General features: G+C 44.1%; 1 protein-coding gene across 1 annotated transcript in view; it reads left to right on the top strand.

Annotated features, from left to right (window-relative positions):
- The window catches only part of LOC126365679 (zinc finger X-linked protein ZXDB-like), a 600,435-nt gene extending 580,053 nt beyond the window's left edge, over positions 1-20,382 (top strand). Inside the window, exons 4-5 of the mRNA XM_050008171.1 lie at positions 19,866-19,942; positions 20,325-20,382. Coding sequence (XP_049864128.1) covers positions 19,866-19,942; positions 20,325-20,382 — 135 coding nt within the window. The remainder of the gene's footprint in view (positions 1-19,865; positions 19,943-20,324) is intronic.
- The last annotated feature ends 2,360 nt before the right edge of the window (positions 20,383-22,742 follow it).

The raw sequence follows: 22,742 nt of genomic DNA, 5'->3' as shown, positions 1-22,742 counted from the left end.
AATCTGCCAGGAAGTTTCATATCAGCGCACACTCCGCTGCAGAGTGAAAATCTCATTCTGGAAACATCCCCCAGGCTGTGGCTAAGCCATGTCTCCGCAGTATCCTTTCTTTCAGGAGTGCTAGTTCTGCAAGGTTCGCAGAAGAGCTTCTGTGAAGATTGGAATGTAGGAAACGGATACTGGCAGAAGTAAAGCTGTGAGTACCGGACGTGAGTCGTGCTTCGGTAGCTCAGTTGGTATAGCACTTGCCCGCGAAAGGCAAAGGTCCCGAGTTCGAGTCTCGGTCGGGCACACAGCTTTAATCTGCCAGGAAGTTTCATATCAGCGCACACTCCGCTGCAGAGTGAAAATCTCATTCTGGAAACATCCCCCAGGCTGTGGCTAAGCCATGTTTCCGCAGTATCCTTTCTTTCAGGAGTGCTAGTTCTGCAAGGTTCGCAGAAGAGCTTCTGTAAAGATTGGAAGGTAGGAGACGGATACTGGCAGAAGTAAAGCTGTGAGTACCGGACGTGAGTCGTGCTTCGGTAGCTCAGTTGGTAGAGCACTTGCCCGCGAAAGGCAAAGGTCCCGAGTTCGAGTCTCGGTCGGGCACACAACTTTAATCTGCCAGGAAGTTTCATATCAGCGCACACTCCGCTGCAGAGTGAAAATCTCATTCTAGATGACGCAGTTCGCAAGACTTCAGTATTGAGCACACTGTCGAAGCCACACTGCCGAAAATAACACTTCGCTGTAGCTTCAGCACGCACCCAGGAGGTCCAAAATAAGCAAAGCTCACATACAAATATTTTTTTAGCTCATACATACAACAGTATAAGTATGCACAACCTGCAGTGATCCCAGTTACCGTTTTTCTGTTGGTATGAAAGTCCATCCTCTTCAATAATACTGAGGTATTTTATCACCACCTAAAGCAGTGTACACTGGCGTCCTGTTCAAGTTTTATGTTTCTGAGTGTTTTCCGTATGGAACGAACACCTTCCACGCCTCTCATAAAGCGGATCTTCACGTCTTTCTGCCGCGGGTGTGCAACATTAAAATATTCATGCCCTACAGATAAGCTTGACCGCGCGTCCGGTGTTGTGTTTCCTGGTATGTAGGGTCTACTTATTTCGAAGCTGTACTATTGAAGAACCAACGCCCAATTTGCAATTATGATCTGTCACTACTACTGTATGTCTTCCAAAGAAATAAAAGCGAACCTTTTCAAAACTTCACGCGATAGCGAGTGCTTCTTTTACTGTGACAGTATATTTTCTTGCACAACTAGTGAGGGCAAGGCTCGCGGATATAACTGCGTGATGCGCAATTACTCCGTTAATTTCCGTTAACTGATATAATTCTGCGCCTATGGCATAATCGCTTGAATCAGTCCCGGGATGAAATTCCTTACTTAGATCAGGGTGGTGCTCTATTGGTGCTTCATATAGTTGTTTTCTAATAGTTCAAACGCGTCTTGGTGTTCCTTACCCCACTTCCAAATAGTATCTTTCTTTAATAATTCCATTAACACTGTGGAAGATAAACTAAGTGTGGGCGGAAAACGGCTATAGAAATTACAGAAACCGATAAAAGGTTTCGGCTGCTTGCGGCATCAATGTAACGGAAAATTCCTTGCTGTGTTCATTTTTGCAGGGACCGTTCTAGTTCCATGCGACGAAATAACACGACTAAGAAACCTAACCTGTGGATTGGCGAATTCTGATTTTTACAAGTTAATGGCAACTCCTGCTATTCTAAAAGCGTCAAGTGTTCGACAAAGAATATCCACATGTTCCTCCCAGGAGGCAGTACTAAGGAATAGTCATCAACATAGTCACATGCTTTAATAAATATTCTCCTAACACTTCATCAAGCGCTCGCATAAAAGCTGCTGAAGATACTGACAAACAGAATAACATCCTTTGAAACTGGTAACATCTTCCGTTGTGAAGGAATGATTTTGTACTATCTTCGTCTAGGAGCAGTTGCCGACAGCTGCTGGAAATGTCAAGACAGTTAAAATATTTGGCACCTTAGAACTTTAGTAGTGAACACTAAGTTTTCAGGTTGATCAGGCTTGGGCAGAATTATCCGATTCATCGCACATGCATCGAGAACAATACGATCGCTACCAGTTTCTTAGCAACAGCATGTATCAGTTTGGAGTATTCACTGTCTGAGCTCTCAATTATTTTGTTATTCAGAATTATCGTGGTTTCCTTACAAACGGCTTCCCTCCTGGCTAATGGTACTGCATATGACTTACTGCGGAACGAAACATGGTCCCTCACTTTAATTCTGCAAACGCGCCCTTCGAAAATAAGTCGGTGGTAGTAGAAGATTTGCACCGGAAAAAGGAAGAAACAGAAAAAAAACATTAAAATGCCTTTTGCTGAAATCGAAACTTGTGGTGTAATTATAGATGTTCTAACAGATTCAGCGAGTGGAACGAACGCCATTTCTGAAAGCTTATTTACACAGTTAAATAACAGGATGCATTCCAAATGTTCCTTGTTAACGGTGTTACGCATTGTCAGTGCAGTCGGTAATGGGAGCAAACCCATTAAATGACAGGCTTTACAGAAGATTCGGATTCAAGAAGATGCAGACGAACAGAGTGCAGTAATTTTTGGCTCTCTTAATGTTGGATTGGTTCTTGAAAGAGATGGCTAACAATCGAAGTTTAGTATTGATTCTGTTGTCTGCGGATTAAGGTGAATAGTGGAGAAAAGATTTCCTTTACAGGGTTAATAATTGAAGATTATTGCAGCGCTGTGTGCGTCTAGATAAGGCTAACATGTTTTCGAGGAGAAAATGAAATTGTAAATGTCAGTCACTCTGGGAATGACGAGAATAACGATGATGAGAATGCTCTAAACGGTATACAAATCAAGATTCTATCGTTAATACAATCGTCTGAAGCGAAGCAAGAAGAACTGATTGAAGTGTTGAAATTGCCAAACAGTATGTAAATTCCTGATATTTAACACTCTTCAGTTCAAGATAATAATAAACTTCATCCGTAACTGACACTGCTTCTCTTTAGACCAATGTTTATTTAATAAAGCGGACTCAAATTCTTCATACTTGCCGTGATTTTCGGGCTCTCGGTACCTCACACATCCACCTCATCTTTCATGTGACTTCCGCAAATGTAAATTCTTGTGCCCTCATTATAAGGCTTCGAATACGTGTTTGAATTGCTTTACAACGGCAATGCCGTGAATATCTCGTTTCGGATCACAGTTCTGGAAATTTCTGGTGCTCAGTCCATTTTTCAAGAATTACATGCGTCACACCAGCATTGTTGCTATCTGCTTCGCGTAAAACAGCATTAATTTCGTCATACAAATTCTCTTTGCTTAATAGGATAAACCTCTCGTCAGTCCCGTAATTAAGTTACGGATTTTGATGTTTCATTGTTCACTTCAGTTCGTTGCGCTGCATCCGTACACTGTTAATCATTATTCTCATCGATTTTTTGTCCTTCTTGTACGTATTCATGAATTTTATGATTTCGTCATTTTGCTCCCGTATTTTCTCATGGCCTTTACTAAACTATTCCGTTGTTTGCCTGCATTTTTCGTAACTTGCATGTTAAATTCTTGGATATCCGTTTCAATTTGTTCGTGCTTGACTTTCCATTCCTCTCTGAGTTGATCATGATTTCCATCGAGTGTCTTAGTAAGTTCGGTTCTAAACATTCATGGTGGTGTCTGTTCTATATCGTGTCTCCCTACCACTTTCGCGCAACGACGCTCTGAGCGTATTTTTTAGGGAATTGACTAGTTTGAACCTGGGACCTGTTGCTGGTAAGGAGACGCCAGACCACACATGACATGTAGAATGCAGAAGAGTTCAGTGAGACTAGCGATGATATAACCAAATACTAAATGATCCCAGCGTCAGCTCCACTGCACTCCCTGTAAAAGAATCTTAATACTAACTAAATTTAGTGGAAGGGGTTCAAGGCTTTCCCATTTTTAGTTAGCAGGTAAAATAACGTCGAAACAGCAGTTAAGTTTACCACTGGAAATTTTATTCTACTCACAAAACATCGTTTATAAATTGCACTATTGATAAAAGGAAATGTTTTAATACAGGATGATAAAAACCAACAGCGTTCAACAAAAATGTGAACGAATATTCCCTGAATGGGTTTCTAAGTTCTACAATCGATCGAGGGATGATCTATGCCATATCACATCTATAATCTAGGTTTAATTTAAGTTTCACAAAAGAGAAAACTATCCAAATGGTCTACAGTGACCCTCAATTATCTTTAATAACTTATCTAACTTGTCGTAAATTACAGTGGCTGATGTGGCTTCTCAATAACTATATAACAGAGAAATCATCGCGTTTCAGATTTTTACTTCAAGTGGCAAATGTGAACACCATGAGCTTTAATTTACGATTGACACTAGTATTACGCAAAAAGGAGGTGTAACAGATGAGACTTCTGCAGTTCTGAGTGAAGCCTTATGCGCTCAAAAATTCGGCATCGCGGCGTTCATTACCTTGTCGGTGTTTGGGCTGCATCTGGGCAGTGGCGGGCAGCACAGCTCCGCTCAACTCGCCATCTCGGAAGCAACTCTCTCCTAACTTCTCCTTACTACAATTTACCGATGTTGGTTTAAAAAAACTATCTGGCTGTGTTTTCATCTGACCAATCAGGGTCTCAATGTTAACCTTAAGCTCCACCTACAAAATTCTGTCTATCCAATGAGAAACGTTACACTTTTCGTGGTGGGGCAATGTTTTTAAAGTTTGCAACATAACAGAGACGCTAAAAAGTCTCACGCAAAAATCTGCAGCTGGTGTGGTCCTTCTAGCGTTATCGTAAGATTTATACTGTTCTTCTGGAGGGCTCCAGCTTTTAACATGGGCTGGGGGGTGGTCCTAAACATAACAGGGACGCGAAAAAGCCTCACGCTAAAACGTGCAGGTGGTAGACTTAGAGGAAGGCGGGCGACGTGGGTGTCCAGTCCGTCTCTTATCGTAGGGCCTTCTAGCTTAACACGGTTCTGCTCTCGGCTTCTGTCCTCGTTTCTCCCCTCGGAACTGCGTCTGCCTCACGGTGGGAAGGTACGACATGCATTTAGGCATTCTTGTGTTAGTCTGTGGCATTCCATTTGCTCACTCGTTACTTGTATTACTTTGGTTAATTTAATGTCAGGATTTATTTGGAGCTATGTGACATACTAGTAGATTTGCTTATTATGTCAGGGTTTTCATGGAAGGTGTTGGATTTACCTGACACCTTACACAGTTCACAAATCATTGTCAGTATCTGTTAATATGTTCAATTTCGTTTCGTATTTCTTTGTTCCCTCTTGCATTTCTTCGTTTTCCTTCCACGTTTTTTTGCTTTCCTTCTGAACAGATTGTAGTCGCATGTGCGATTCTTTGCTTGTGCCATTCGTGATTAATTCTAGTTCAAGTTTCAAGTTTTTTTTTTTGGGTCATCAGTCTACTGACTGGTTTGATGCGGCCCGCCACGAATTCCTTTCCTGTGCTAACCTCTTCATCTCAGAGTAGCACTTGCAACCTACGTCCTCAATTATTTGCTTGACGTATTCCAATCTCTGTCTTCCTTTACAGTTTTTGCCCTCTACAGCTCCCTCCAGTACCATGGAAGTCATTCCCTCATGTCTTAGCAGATGTCCTATCATCCTGTCCCTTCTCCTTATCAGTGTTTTCCACATATTCCTTTCCTCTCCGATTCTGTGTAGAACCTCCTCATTTCTTACCTTATCAGTCCACCTAATTTTCAACATTCGTCCATAGAACCACATCTCAAATGCTTCGATTCTCTTCTGTTTCGGTTTTCCCACAGTCCATGTTTTACTACCATACAATGCTGTACTCCAGACGTACATCCTCAGAAATTTCTTCCTCAAATTAAGGCCGGTATTTGATATTAGTAGACTTCTCTTGGCCAGAAATGCCTTTTTTGCCATAGCGAGTCTGCTTTTGATGTCCTACTTGCTCCAACCGTCATTGGTTATTTTACTGCCTAGGTAGCAGAATTCCTTAACTTCATTGATTTCGTGACCATCAATCCTAATATTAAGTTTCTCGCTGTTCTCATTTCTACTACTTGTCATTACCTTCGTCTTTCTCCGATTTACTCTCAAGCCATACTGTATACTCATTAGACTGTTCATTCCGTTCAGCAGATTCTTTAATTCTTCTTCACTTTCACTCAGGATAGCAATGTCATCAGCGAATCGTATCATTGATATCCTTCCACCTTGTATTTTAATTCCACTCCTGAACCTTTCTTTTATTTCCATCATTGCTTCCTCGATGTACAGATTGAAGAGTAGGGGCGAAAGACTACAACCTTGTCTTACACCCTTCTTAATACGAGCACCTCGTTCTTGATCGTAAACTCTTAGTATTCCCTCTTGGTTGTTGTACATATTGTATATGACCCGTCTCTCCCCCTAGCGTACACCTACTTTTTTCAGAATCTCGAACTGCTTGCGCCATTTTATATTGTCGAACGCTTTTTCCAGGTCGACAAACCCTATGTACGTGTCTTGATTTTTCTTCAGCCTTGCTTCCATTATTAGCCGTAACGTCAGAATTGCCTCTCTCGTGCCTTTACTTTTCCTAAAGCCGAATTGATCGTCACCTAGCGCATTCTCAATTCTCTTTTCCATTCTTCTGTATATTATTCTTGTAAGCAGATTCCATGCATGAGCTGTTAAGCTGATTGTGCGATAATTCTCGCACTTGTCAGCTCTTGCCCTCTTCGGAATTGTGTGGATGATGCTTTTCCGAAAGTCAGATGGTATGTCGCTAGACTCATACATTCTACACACCAAATTCTGATGGAATGTTATCGATCCCTTCTGCCTTATTTGACCGTAAGTCCTTCAAAGCTCTTTGAAATTCCGATTCTAATATGGACCCCCTATCTCTTATAAATCGACTCCTGTTTCTTCTTCTATCACATCAGATAAATCTTCACCCTCCTAGAGGCTTTCAATGTATTCTTTCCACCTATCTGCTCTCTCCCTGCATTTAACAGTGGATTTCCCGTTGCACTCTTAATGTTACCACCGTTGCTTTTAATGTCACCAAAGGTTGTTTTGACTTTCCTGTATGCTGAGTCTGTCCTTTCGACAATCACATCTTTTTCGATGTCTTCACATTTTTCCAGCAGCATTTCGTCTTAGCTTCCCTGCACTTCCTATTTATTTCATTCCTCAGCGACTTGTATTTCTGTATTCCTGATTTTCCCGAATCATGTTTGTACTTCCTCCTTTCATCAATCAATCAACTCAAGTATTTCTCTTGTTACCCATGGTTTCTTCGCAGCTACCTTCTTTGTACCTATGTTTTCCTTCCCAACTTCTGTGATGGCCCTTTTTAGAGACGTCATTCCTCTTCAACTGTGTTGCCTATTTCTTATTGCTGTATCTATAGCGTTAGAGAACTTCAGACGTATCTCGCCATTCCTTAGAACTTCTGTATCCCACTTCTTTGCGTATTGATTCTTCCTAACTAATGTCTTGAACTTGAGCCTACTCTTCATCACTACTATATTGCGATCTGAGTTTATATTTACTCCTGGGTACACCTTACAATCCAGTATCTGATTTCGGAATCTCTGTCTGACCATGATGAATTCTAATTGAAATCTTCCTGTATCTCCCGGCCTTTTCCAAGTATACCTCCTCCTCTAGTGATTCTTGAACAGGGTATTCGCTATTACTAGCTGAAACATGTTACAAAACTCAATTAGCCTTTCTTCTCTTTCATTCCTTGTCCCAAGCCCATATTCTCCTGTAACCTTTTCTTCTACTCCTTCCCCTACAACTGCATTCCAGTCGCCCATGACTATTAGACATTCGTCTCCCTTTACATACTCCATTACCGTTTCAATATCCGCATACACTTCTCTATATGTTCATCTTCAGCTTGCGACGTCGGCATGTATACCTGAACTATCGTTGTCGGTGTTGGTCTGCTGTCGATTCTGATTAGAACAACCCAGTCACTGAACTGTTCACAGTAACACACCCTCTGCCCTACCGTCCTATTCATAACGAATCCTACACCTGTTATACCATTTTCTGCTGCTGTTGATATTACCCGATACTCATCTGACCAGAAATCCTTGTCTTCGTTCCACTTCACTTCACCGACCCCTACTATATCTGGATTCAGCCTTTGCATTTCCCTTTTCAGATTTTCTAGTTTCCCTACCACGGTCAAGCTTCTGACATTCCACGCTCCGACTCGTAGAACATTATCCTTTCGTTGATTATTCAATCTTCTTCTAATGGTAACCTCCCCCTTGGCAGTCCCTTCCCGGAGATCCGAATGGGGGACTATTCCAGAATCTTTTGCGAATGGAGAGATCATGACACTTCAACTACAGACCACATGTCCTGTGGATACACGTTACGTGTCTTTAATGCAGTGGTTTCCATTGCCTTCTGCATCCTCATGTCGTTGATCATTGGTGATTCTTCCGCCTTTAGGGACAATTTCCCACCCCTAGGACAAGAGAGCCCTGAACCTCTATCCGCTCCTCCGCCCTCTTTGACAAGGCCGTTGGCAGAATGAGGCTGACTTCTTATGCCGGAAGTCTTCGGCCGCCAATGCAGATTATTTATCAAAATTTAGGCAGTGGCGGGGATCGAACCTAGGACCGAAGATGTTTTGATTATGAATCAAAGACGCTACCCCCCCCCTTTTTTTTTTAAATCTCATTTTTGTTCGCTCTTGTTCGTTGCATCTGCTCGGGGCGGACGTCGTAAGACATCCGTTTAAGTTCGTTGATAATCGATTGACTCAGTTATTTTATTACAGTGGTAACGTAGCCCTCTGACCGAACACGCTAAGCTACCGTGCCGGCACCCCTAGACCACGGGTACCTCCTCTTACACACTACTTAATCTAATTTAAACTACCATATGCTAAGAACAACACATACACCTATGCCCGAGGGAGAACTCGAACCTCGGGCGGGAGGGACCGTGCAGTCCGTGACAAAGCGCCCTAAACCGCGCGGTCACACCGCGCGGCTTTCCCTTACAACTGAGTAAGTAAGTCATTACTAACAATGGTGATTCCCGTTTATGGAGAAACCAACAGCGCTGAACTAGGCTTGCGCAATTCAGAGCCAACAATACCGCTATCGTTTGTTAATTCGGCTCTGTAATTTTCTAGGACATTGTATTGTACCGGGGACTTAGAAACGACGGAGAGGCTTCATCCTCGCTGTAGCCCGCCATGGTACACAACGCTACAACAGGCTATAGCAGTCCACTCACCCCACCGCTGCCCCACACTGAAGCCAGGGTTGTTCTAGGACATTACTTTGTTCTCTGAATCGTTGAACTTTCCTTCCTCATTTACAACACTACCGTTTTGGTGTGTGTAGGCCACGGTAACAATGTTATCAACAGTCACTGTTTGTTATAGGCTACCAGTTACATGCAATTAAAGTTCTTTCGCGTAATTAAATGTTATTAACACATTACCATTCGTTTCCCAGGCACTGCTACACAATGTCGAACCGAATTTCACTCGAAGCGCTGCTGTGCTGAATTTCTACGAACTCGCCAATTCCTGTGAATTCCATTCCGTCATGTCTGAAATTGCATTGGAATCGCAGTTCGAACACGTGTCGCCATATGCAAGGCTACTCCAGCGTCTGCGCGTCGAATACACAGGTTTTTTTTTGGCAACGTGTGGCCTGCATGTAATTTCAGATGCTGCTTTCCTTCTGTTAACCTAACCCATTATTATAGGTGACGCTGGGCGATATACTGTAGAAATGCGCTGTTCGTGGATTTTATTATGCAACGTTTATTTCGTTAAACACACGGGTATTGACATCATCAGACACAATTAAAGAACACTTCAAACAAGCTGTGTGCCTTTACACAATAACCGTATGCATGACCGACTGTCAGCTCTGCCTGTACGGTACTGGCTCCAATGAGGGGCTATCAGCCCGGCTGAACGCTATTGCCCCCAAGCTCGGTCATTCCACAACAGTTACAATTGTACTCTCTGTTTGCTGAGCATAATCGAGCCAAGGATCGTATGTAAAGGGTATTATAACCTTACAATGTGGGTTAACTTTTTCTTCGTAGGAGAGGTGGTGTGACGTCACTGCATGGATTGGTGTTTTGTTTCCGGTTCGAAGTGATGAACCTATGTTTTATCGCTTGTGACGATGTTCGACAAAAAATTGACACGATCAACATCGTAACGGCAATCAATTCCGCACAAACGGTCCTTCGCTGCTCTTCATAGCCTTCTGCTAAGCGGCGAGGAAAGTGGGCACACACCTTTAAATATGGTGACAGACGCCTCTTCTAATGACTCTCCTTACTTCTGTTCAGTGCCTGTTCTCTGTAGACATTCTGCAAGCGCCTATGAATATCTTCGATGCTCTGGTTCTCCGCCAGACGAAACTCGATACTACCTCTCTGCATGGGAACACCTCCGTTCCAGCTGCCATTTTGATGGTTACGTTCATGGACTGTGCGGCTGGTCCCGACGGAGGTTCGAGTCCTGCCTCGGGCATGGGCGTGTGTGTGTGTTTGTCCTTAGGATAATTTAGGTTAAGTAGTGTGTAAGCTTAGGGACTGATGACATTAGCAGTTGTCACATAAGATTTAACACACATTTGAACTTTTTTTTTAAGGCTACCTATCGTAACTTAATGATACTATAGGGACTGAAGCGGAAATTTTTCACTACGTCTGATTTCGCATTTTTCCCCAACCGAAATTGGCCGAGAAAAGAAAAAACTAAAATTAAAAATAAAAATACGTACTACATGATATACTGAACGCCCCTCGTTTTCAGAAAATGCGCAACTATGAGGCAGGTGTAGCAGAACATGGCGTTTAACACTAGAACGGTGGAGTTTCTAAAATTCCTAAAACGGGGTCGTCTTGACGCCACATAAAATAGTTTAATATATGATTTAATGGAGCGATATGTGTGTCTTGTGTCGTTGAATTTACTAAATGTGAAACAGTTGTACGGGTTCAACATCGATTTCGTACCAAATGCAGGTGATAGCTCAAACAGACACAACAATCCGTGGGAAGCGTGTGCGTCAATCATTCATCAGGGGGCCAGAGAAGTCGTCGACAGTGCAAGTAGAGGACTGCAGGTATTCCAGTCAACTGTCAGGCACATTCTAAGGAAACGTCTATGAGTAATACTATGCCGGTTGCTGTTGCCACATGCGGTGCCTACTTAGGACAGTGAGCTTCGTTCTGACTTTAGCAATGATTTGCAGCGACTACTCGAGGAAGATGGTTTCTCAAGGAAGTTGGTTTTCAGTGACGAAGTCACGTTTAACGTTTATGAAATGAGGATCAGCATAATGTACATGTTTGGGGTGCATAACGTATAAGTTAACGACATTTGTTGCATGTCTTCTTCAAAAGTTTACGGACCATTTTTCTTTGAGGAGAAAAGTGACTGATTTCATGACGACTTCATTTTACTGCATCACGTTTACCTTCATACGTTCTTGATTATTTCCATGCCGAGGGGTCATATGATGACTCTCCTCTTCGGCCGGGCGTTGTGACAGAGCGGTTCTAGGTGATCCAGTCCGGAACCGCGCGACTGCTACGGTCGCATGTTCGAATCCTGCGTCGGGCAAGGAGGTGTGTGCTGTCCTTAGGTTATTTGGGTTTAAGTAGTTCGAAGTCTAGGAGACTGATGGCCTCAGATGTTAAGTACAACGGAAGATAGAATTTAGAAGAAAGTCTCCGTATTCCACATGTATCTCACTGGGTCAGAACACGATTGGTTTTAAGCGTCGATTTCAAAGAACAAAGCCCACTTCTGAAATTCCGTAGAGTAATTTTGTAAATAAATGTACTAAATATAAACTCCGCTATGAAACTGAGGTTCAAATGGCTCTGAGCACTGTGGGACTTAACATCTGAGGTCATCAGTGGCCGGGCGGTTCTAGGCGCTTCGGTCTGGAACCGCGCGACCGCCACGGTCGAAGGTTCGAATCCTGTCTCGGACTTATATCTGTGTGATTTCTTTAGGTTATTTAGGTTTAAGTAGTTCGAAGTACAGGGGACTGATGGCCTCAGATGTTAAGTCTCATAGAGCTCAGAGCCATTTGAACCATTTCTTGACTCTCTTCTTCAGTGGGCCCCTTCTGACTTTATGTAATCTCTTATAATAGGGCTCTGTCAAAAGTCTTGTCACTGCCTCCACTGTCATTTAATCTGAAAGAGTTGCCAGAAATGATAATTAATGCGGTCAGTACTACTGATCCTCCCGTGTTGCGACGTTTATAGCAGCATTTTTACTGTTATATGGACGCTGGCCGCGTCACAAACGGTTTCCATACTGAGCTCCTGTGATGAGAGTTAAAAAGAAGTGGAGTGACGTTCTATTTAAAGATATGTGCAAAGTCGAGTCCCTAGCATGTGCTGGCCCATTGTGCCAGGATGACGAGATCATCCAGAGGAGGCCACGAAAACATTCTATAGACCAGGGGTCTCCAAAGTACGGCCCGCGGGCCGAAACCAGCTCGCGAGGGCCAGCAAACCGGCCCGCAATAGCTGGCCGGACATCTCCGGTATCCGGCCCGCCCAATATTTGAGGTGGTACCTATACTGCTAACAATTGAGTTTCGAGGCCTATCGCGACCAATACACCGCGACATTGGCTCTGCTACTCGCTGCAAGACTACGTAACTAAACTTATTGTTGGACCGCTTGAAATAACAATGCGTTGACATACTCTACCTCTGTTACGTCTTGCAGTAATAGTGTTGTTAATAATGATTTTCAGATTCGTTAACTTTGCAGGACGCTTTTGTGAGGACTTTGCAGTGACGTACTTTTTTGTCGGTGAAATTCGCCAAAATCAAACAAGCCAAAATTTCGGTCAGGTACGTCCACCAATCAGAATTATGTAACTGAATAAAATTCGTAGTTCGTTTCAGTGCTAGCTATTCCCACAACCTTAGATTTTTGCGATTTCACCTTTTCTTTAGCCTTTTTTTGGGTCATCAGTCTACTGACTGGTTTGATGCGGCCCGCCACGAATTCCTCCCCTGTGCTAACGTCTTCATCTCAGAGTAGCACTTGCAACCTACGTCCTCAATTATTTGCTTGACGTATTCCAATCTCTGTCTTCCTCTACAGTTTTTGCCCTCTACAGCTCCCTCTAGTACCATGGAAGTCATTTCCTCATGTCTTAGCAGATGTCCTATCATCCTGTCCCTTCTCCTTATCAGTGTTTTCCACATATTCCTTTCCTCTCCGATTCTGCGTAGAACCTCCTCATTCCTTATCAGTCCACCTAATTTTCAACATTCGTCTATAGCACCACATCTCAAAGTCTTCGATTCTCTTCTGTTCCGCTTTCCCCACAATCCATGTTTCACTTCCATACAATGCTGTACTCCAGACGTACATCCTCAGAAATTTCTTCCTCAAATTAAGGCCGGTATTTGATATTAGTAGACTTTTCTTGGCCAGAAATGCCTTTTTTGCCATAGCGAGTCTGCTTTTGATGTCTTCCTTGCTCCGTCCGTCATTGGTTATTTTACTGCCTAGGTAGCAGAATGCCTTAACTTCATTGATTTCGTGACCATCAATCCTGATAAGTTTCTCGCTGTCCTCATTTCTACTACTTATCATTACCTTCGTCTTTCTCCGATATACTCTCAAACCATACTGTGTACTCATTAGACTGTTCATTCCGTTCAGCAGATCATTTAATTCTTCTTCACTTTCACTCAGAATAGCAATGTCATCAGCAAATCGTATCATTGATATCCTTTCACCTTTTATTTTTATTCCACTCCTGAACCTTTCTTTTATTTCCATCATTGCTTCCTCGATGTACAGATTGATGAGTAGGGGCGAAAGGCTACAACCTTGTCTTACACCCTTCTTAATACGAGCACTTTGTTCTTGATCGTCCACTCTTATTATTCCCTCTTGGTTGTTGAACATATTGTATATGACCCGTCTCTCCATATAGCTTATCCCTACTTTTTTCAGAATCTCGAACAGCTTGCACCATTTTATATTGTCGAACGCTTTTTCCAGGTCGACAAAGCCTACGAACGTGTCTTTATTTTTCTTTAGCCTTGCTTCCATTATTAGCCGTAACGTCAGAATAGCCTCTCTCGTGCCTTTACTTTTCCTAAAGCCAAACTGATCGACACCTAGCGCATTCTCAATTTTCTTTTCCATTCTTCTATATATTATTCTTGTAAGCAGCTTCGATGCATGAGCTGTTAAGCTGATTGTGCGATAATTCTTGCACTTGTCAGCTCTTGCCGTCTTCGGAATTGTGTGGATGATGCTTTTCCGAAAGTGAGATGGTATGTCGCCAGACTCATATATTCTACACACCAATGTGAATAGTCGTTTTGTTGCCATTTCCCCTAATGATTTTAGAAATTCTGATGGAATGTTATCTATCCCTTCTGCCTTATTGCTTTTAATGTCACCAAAGGTTTTTTTGACTTTCCTGAATGCTGAGTCTGTCCTTTCGACAATCATATCTTTTTCGATGTCTTCACATTTTTCCTGCAGCCATTTCGTCTTAGCTTCCCTGCACTTCCTATTTATTTCATTCCTCAGCGACTTGTATTTCTGTATTTCTGAATTCGTGATTTTCCCAGAACATGTTTGTACTTCCTCCCTTCATCAATCAACTGAAGTATTTCTTCTGTTACCCATGATATCTTCACAGCTAATTTCTTTGTACCTATGTTTTCCTTCCCAACTTCTGTGATGGCCCTTTTTAGAGACGTCCATTCCTCTTCAACTGTGCTGCCTACTTAGCTATTCCTTATTGCTGTATCTATAGCGTTAGAGAACTTCAAACGTATCTCATCATTCCTTAATACTTCCGTATCCCACTTCTTTGCGTATTCATTCTTCCTGACTAATGTCTTGAACTTCAGCCTACTCTTCATCACTACTATATTGTGATCTTAGTCTATATCTGCTCCTTTAGCCTTACATTACGCTAATTATGGAGTGCTAGGGTGCTTTAATCCCACTAGTTACATCATGACCCTTATGATTTCGTGGAGGAGTCAATGTGGCCCGCGGACTAACAAGTTTGGAGACCCCTGCGCTAGACCATATGCTCTCTCCCTTCCGGCCTGGACCCTTCTGATGATAATTGCAGTTCGGTACCGGAAACGGCCTTCTCTCCGATGAAGCATAAAGCGTGATTTTTCTTAAAGGGCCACCTGTCACCATTCAGTGGACTCCAGCTGGACACAATTAGTCTGTCGTTCAGCCAACCCATCTCTGGCCTGTGGTGCTCCACAGTTCTCTCGAAGCCCGTTTCGGACAGCCCTGTTTTGCCATGCAGGGTATGTCTTAAACACGGCGGAACGCGAGCAGTTCACAAAGTCGTTTTGGAAATGCTTCCACACTTGGCCCAAATACCAGCATTGAATGTCAGATGAATCTCTCCGGTTTCGCATTATGACGACTACCGCACTGTTTCCCGCGTTCGTCCGACACGCTCTGTATTCTAAAGCATTATGTCAGGGTGAAAACCGTAAATAAATTAAATTTCTGTCTTAACAACATGTGGGCAGAGTGGGTTCTTCCTTGGCTCGGAAATGAGGTAGAGTGAAACAGCATTTTTACGTAAGATAACTTTTATTGAAAGTTTTGTACGACTTTTTCTTACTGGCTGTTCTGGCTCGGAGAGCGGCAGCTGTGTCGTTTGCGAAGCCTTCTGCTGCGGCAGCGGCCTGCGTCTGATCACGCCTGGCCGTGTGTATCTCGTGTCGCCGTCTCGTCCAGTTGACTGGAGACGCGTGCTGTGGCCCGTTTAATTATTGAGAGCGAAGTCGTGCTTCGGATGGTGGTACCTTGGATGTGGCGCCCCAGTGTTTCTCTTCTCTAAGCGGCCGCGTGTGTCAGTGTTGTGCGTCGGCCAGCGGAGCGGCGCGGCGGGGGAAGGCCAGTGTGCCGGACTCGAACAACGGACTCCCGCTTGCCAGTCTTCGGCTGTCAGATCTTCATCCCAGCTCACAGGTGACTGTTGATGTGAGGCCGTCTCCTTCCCGTCCTCACGAGTCACCTGGGTACGTAAAAATCAGACTTCAAATAACTTTTAACTTCTGTCTTCTGGCGCCGAGGCTGCTGCTTGCTATTCCATTACAGCGGCGGACTTTGTGCGTCTGTGCATGACGTAGTCTCTTCTTGCATGACGGTCTTCAGCACCGAAACTGACTGAAAACTACTGCTCCTCTTCTTCACTTCTTCCTCTGTCTGCACCACTGCGTCTCGAGTATTTATTCACTTTAGTTCACTGGAGGTGAACGACTTCACGGTCATTGCCTCGTCTGTCACGTTGAAAAGCTTCTCGAAGAATCTTCTTAACATCGGTCATTGGCTCTTGGAATGTAGGCGAGGGCCTTTGCTCACACGCGACAACCGAGAAACACGATGCCCTGAAGGCCGAATCGACAGCTTCTCCTGAACGTGCTATGCTGACTTGCAAGCGCTGGCCGTTCCCACTGCTGATTTGTTCGTTGTTTGCCAGTGTGTAATTCTTCTAAACTAAACTAAGTCTTTCATTTATTTTCTAATTTCTACTTCACTTCACCTCGATTTCACTAATTTATTCACCTATCTTAACTACCACTCAACATTCCTCCACCCTTCGGAGAAATTCGTCCTCGAATTTACCACTCAACAGTATACCCTCCACCGCTAGTGCTTCCGAGTGCCGTCTGTGAGTGGTTGCAGCACGTTGACGTCGAAAATGGGAGGTGATCTCATTAATTTGATTGGACCGTGTATGTGCATCTCTTGTAGTTTTCGCACAGTCGTCCTCTGAACAAAGGTGGTTTTTACGAATAAACCAGTAGTTTTTTTTTCTCGAGAATTTCAATCATGCTACTCCACACCAAGGAACGATTTTTCTAGGTCGACAGATACGAGACAGGTAAGGCGCCGCTCGAGCAGCTTGTGACCTGCGCAACAGAGGCGGTGCGCCAGAGTGCTGCCACGTTTACTCCTGGGGCGGATGGTTCCCGGTGCGGCGGTCGGTCTGCATTACGCCACGCCCGAAGTGCCACGACCGGCCGTCGGGTCCCGTCCGGCGCAGCCTCGCGCTGCCATTCCACGGGGACAGCCCTCCTCCTATGGCGACCTCCCCGTACGCCTGTCACATCAATGTTTTAGCCTGCGCGCTCCGTTATTCACAGCGCCAGCGCCGGACCCAGCGGACACCGTGTTCCGCACAAGCGGTCCGCGCGTGTTCGATGCATACCAGAGCGGCCGCCTCACTTTCCGCCGCGTTTTACGCGCTCCACTTCACAAGCGACATGCTTGATGGCCACCAAACAGGTAGCAAATAGAATGCTGGCTTCGGTACCGATTCCGTCACCCATCTCACAGCGTGTAGTATAAATACTGCAGGAATGACCCTTGCAAAGACAACTGTTCAAATCGGTAGGCCTTTCGATACCGTTCCTGTTTCCTCGACAACAATCACAATTGTGGCTGAGCGGTTCTAGGCGCTACAAAAAATGGCTCTAAGCACTATGCGACTTTACTTCTGAGGTCATCAGTCGCCTAGAACTTAGAACTAATTAAACGTAACTAACCCAAGGACATCACACACATCCATGCCCGAGGCAGGACTAGAACCTGCGACCGTAGCAGTCGCTCGGTTCCAGACTGTAGCGCCTAGGACAGCACGGCCACTATGGCCGGCGTGGGCGCTACAGTCTGGAACCGCGCATATTGTTATCCTATGATTTTTGTCATCGTATAGCAATTACTTGCAGCACTTTATGGCATAGCATGATCTTAAATAGTACTGTCAACTTACTTAGAAATAGCAACGCGTGACGTTAAGATGGGTGAACAGCATGTTTCGTTCGGGAATCATTAGATGTTCATGTTCTCATAACCACACACAGTGTAGAATTTCCGTCAATGTCAATAAAATTCTTCTGGGTTAGAGACCGCATTGTCATTTATGAAATGACAATGCGGTCTCTAACCCAGAAGAATTTTATTGACATTGACAACGGCCGCGGAAGCCTACGGTTACAGTTTCCGTCAAATTTAATAAGCATCCGGTTAACTACGTAAGTCGGCGTGCTATCATTATGAAAGCCAGAAAACTTGTCTATTTATGATACCTTGACATACAGGTATCGTTCAGTGTGAAGATGTTAATGCTAAACCATGTTGTACATCCACATACCAGACATATGCTATGTACGTCCTTGCCTACGAATTAAGGGTTCTCCAGAACCCTTTATTTTGTACCAGTCGTGAAAGAATTTATGTGTATGCTATCTTAAAATATGAAGGGTCAGGATGTAAACATGTATATCCATTGTGCAACAGTTACAGGAAATCAGTACCAAGCAAATCTTATTGTTCTGCATTATGTCACAAAACCAACTGTGTGGGTATAATATCACTATGCTGTGGCGTAGTGTTTGCCGGCTAAGCGGCACATTTCGCATGGTAGCTTTCCTTTGCTTCACGCTGACCGGTCAAAGCGCTTAAGCAAGGCCGACTGGCGTCCTCAGCAAAGCCCGGTCCCATACGTTAAGTTACGGATTATGTTTATTAATATCCTGAACTGAAATGTGTTAAATGTAAAGAATTAGTGTACTGATTGTTGGTATTGACTCCGTGATCACTAAGTACAGTCAGGATTATTATTCGTAAGAGTCAAATACTAATTTACACTCGTGGAAGGTAGTGTGAAATTTTGAGTGTAATGTTGAAATTTCTGTGGCAACAATTACTGCCCGAAGTAGGTTCTAGGAATCGCTTAAAACAAATTTAAGTACTCTTTAGTGAAAGTGTGATCCTCATTTTCCTACAATCACACAAGCGGCAGTACTTCTTCATAAATGGTACTACGCCTGAGCGTCGTCGTCTGCAGCTACAGTGGCAGTCTACTTTAGAAGACGTAAAGTGAGCTATAAGACCTCGAGATGTGTACTTGATGCTGCATACGTCAAAGTATAGCCCTTACGTGAACGATCAATCTTATACCCCCAGCTGCCTGGAGATGCTGTTCGGATTGGCGGTATTCTAAGTTCACAAAAACAAATCAAATAGATTACTTTAAAGAAAGGAGCTTAGCAAATTGGGTGTATTTTTGTGAAACAGATACACTATGCACAACTTTTCATACCGAAGAATATCAGATGTCTGTTTCTAGAACAGCATAATTAAATTTGCCCAGAAACCTTTTGTTTGCTAAATCCGTTTTTCCGTTCAACAGTAGCCATATTGGCTTCTGTTGGACCCCTATTTCTTTGAGAATGTAAGGAATTCTTCCTTTCTTCGCTTGATGCACTAATTTTAGTGACGATCAGTGTTACCTGCAAAATATTTCCCTTATTGATAGGTCTGACACGAAGCCTTTCCTACTTTCTAGGGGTGTGTTCTGTTTGGCCGATGTCGCATGTACTATAAGCACTCGTATAGATGCCAGGTTTAATAAAGGAGCCTTTTACATTTTCTTGCACCAAATTCGGTGTTAAATTTTTTTTCGGAAATTAATTTCTACTTTCCTTTAATTAAATGGCCGAGAAATTTACATGATGTTTCGCAAAAAGTAAGTCACTGAAATGTATTAGTGTATTCTTTTTGTCACTGTATTTTACAACCGTTTGAGAATGGCGTACATTCCGATACGTATCGTGTAATAAATTGAATACCATAAACAATATAATTATCTGACGAAATGTTGCCATTTACCTCGATAGCGAAACAATTCGATATTTCAGTCTTAATGAAGAGTATTTTTCTTCTTTCCCATTATTAGTAAAAACATGATTTCAAGATATTGGGAGAATTTTGATATAAATTTGTCTTTTTCTTTCCTTTCAGGAATTTGGCTTATCGATCGGTTCCGGCTCAATCACGCCATCTTTTGCGGGATCTTCCCAGCGGTCCTCGTCCTACAGGTCGGTACTCACACGCCATCTTCATGATTCTGTAGTGTTCTATGGATAGTACCTGTGCCATCCACTTACTAATGACCTCTTCAAGGCTGTCTCCGTAATCGTACTACCAATCAGTGAACCATAGACATTGCCGCTGTGGGATGGTTCGTATACCTCAACGATAGAAACAGCAGTACTATTGCTGCAGCCAATGTGGGGAGGCCAGACACACATGTGTGTCCTAAAGAGCAGCAGCAGTATTTCTAGTAGTTCCAGGGGTAGAAGGATTGATGAGTCATCTCGCCTTCCAGCTTGTTATTGTGAATGGCTGGCAAGCGGTAGTGCAGCGGTTATTTTTTTCCGTGGGATTGCAGCCTTATTGTATAGTTTAAATTACTTGCAGCAAGACAAGTACCCACATGGACAACATAACGGTGTATGGAGCACTGGAGGCGCTCTAACGCCGGTGCATCCAACAACACAGAACACAGACGCGGCGCCGCGTCGTCGCTTCAAACCGCGTAAAACTTCGAGATGGACGCATCCATATGTGGAGGCTAGTGATTCAAACAGCACGCGTTAGATTTATGATGTGTTATGGGCAGTGGGAGGCCCTATCTTCGAGTTCTCCGTTAAGTTACTCGCACTGTCTATACCTACCTCGATAAATAGCGTGTTCAACTGTTGCGCATTGTAAACACCTAGACATTGTATGGCGAGGGACTAGAACATAAACACTTGTTGGCCGCTGTCAATGTTGTACCCTGACACAAGAACTGCATTGAGTGGCGTACCCTAATCTGTCATCGATATTTGAGCAACTGCGGCCACTGGTGGCAGCTGATTACTTAAGATTTCACAACGTGTATTCTCGCAGATCTACCAATTTAGTCACGTTATCTTCATACTATGATATCTGCAAGCAACAAGTAAGATTATAGATTTTAATGACTGTCAATAAACACTCCTGGAAATTGAAATAAGAACACCGTGAATTCATTGTCCCAGGAAGGGGAAACTTTATTGACACATTCCTGGGGTCAGATACATCACATGATCACACTGACAGAACCACAGGCACATAGACACATGCAACAGAGCATGCACAATGTCGGCACTAGTACAGTGTATACCCACATTTCGCAGCAATGCAGGCTGCTATTCTCCCATGGAGACGATCGTAGAGATGCTGGATGTAGTCCTGTGGAACGGCTTGCCATGCCATTTCCACCTGGCGCCTCAGTTGGACCAGCGTTCGTGCTGGACGTGCAGACCGCGTGAGACGACGCTTCATCCAGTCCCAAACATGCTCAATGGGGGACAGATCCAGAGATCTTGCTGGCCAGGGTAGTTGAATTACATCTTCTAGAGCACGTTGGGTGGCACGGGATACATGCGGACGTGCATTGTCCTGTTGGAACAGCAAGTTCCCTTGCCGGTCTAGGAATGGTTGAACGATGGATTCGATGACGGTTTGGTTGTACCGTGCACTATTCAGTGTCCCCTCGACGATCACCAGAGGAGTACGGCCAGTGTAGGAGATCGCTCCCCACACCATGATGCCGGGTGTTGTCCCTGTGTGCCTCGGTCGTATGCAGTCCTGATTGAGGCGCTCACCTGCACGGCGCCAAACACGCATACGACCATCATTGGCACCAAGGCAGAAGCGACTCTCATCGCTGAAGACGACACGTCTCCATTCGTCCCTCCATTCACGCCCGTCGCGACACCACTGGAGGCGGGTTGCCCGATGTTGGGGCGTGAGCGGAAGACGGCCTAACGGTGTGCGGGACCGTAGCCCAGCTTCATGGAGACGGTTGCGAATGGTCCTCGCCGATACCCCAGGAGCAACAGTGTCCCTAATTTGCTGGTAAGTGGCGGTGCGGTCCCCTACGGCACTGCGTAGGATCCTACGGTCTTGGCGTGCATCCGTGCGTCGCTGCGGTCCGGTCCCAGGTCGACGGGCACGTGCACCTTCCGCCGACCACTGGCGACAACATCGATTTACTGTGGAGACCTCACGCCCCACGTGTTGAGCAATTCGGCGGTACGTCCACCCGGCCTCCCGCATGCCCACTATACGCCCTCGCTCAAAGTCCGTCAACTGCACATACGGTTCACGTCCACGCTGTCGCGGCATGCTACCAGTGTTAAAGACTGCGATGGAGCTCCGTATGCCACGGCAAACTGGCTGACACTGAGGGCGGCGGTGCACAAATGCTGCGCAGCTAGCGCCATTCGACGGCCAACACCGCGGTTCCTGGTGTGTCCGCTGTGCCGTGCGTGTGATCATTGCTTGTACAGCCCTCTCGCAGTGTCCGGAGCAAGTATGGTGGGTCTGACACACCGGTGTCAATGTGTTCTTTTTTCCATTTCCAGGAGTGTAATTTCTCAATATCCTGTAAAATGGTTCAAACTAATTACTCTTAAAATAAGGATCGCATGATGAATGAAAAGCACCAGTTTGCTTTTGTTCTACAATATTACTTTTATTGTTAATCGGTTTTAGGCTTACAAGGCCATCTTCAGACATTTACTGAGTATAATCACCAATAACATTGTAGAACAAAAGCAAACTGATGCTTTTCATTTATTATAATGTTGTTCTACCAAGAACCGACGGAAGAATCTGTTAATAAAGATAGCATTTTTGTGTCTTCAAGTTTGTTCACGTGTCTTAAAAGTCTGACAGTCTACGTTCTTGTGTCAGAACGTAAATTATCAGCTTCGTCGTTTCTGATTACGGCATCGGAAGTATTCTCTTTCTAGACAACCGAACAAGGAACTACTTCACATGTAAGCTTTCTATGTAATTCATCTA

The sequence above is a fragment of the Schistocerca gregaria genome, chromosome 1 (assembly GCF_023897955.1).
Source record: "Schistocerca gregaria isolate iqSchGreg1 chromosome 1, iqSchGreg1.2, whole genome shotgun sequence".
In the NCBI taxonomy this organism is placed as follows: domain Eukaryota; kingdom Metazoa; phylum Arthropoda; class Insecta; order Orthoptera; family Acrididae; genus Schistocerca; species Schistocerca gregaria.
Note: the sequence above shows the minus strand (reverse complement) of the source record. Positions and strands in the feature narration are given on the sequence as shown.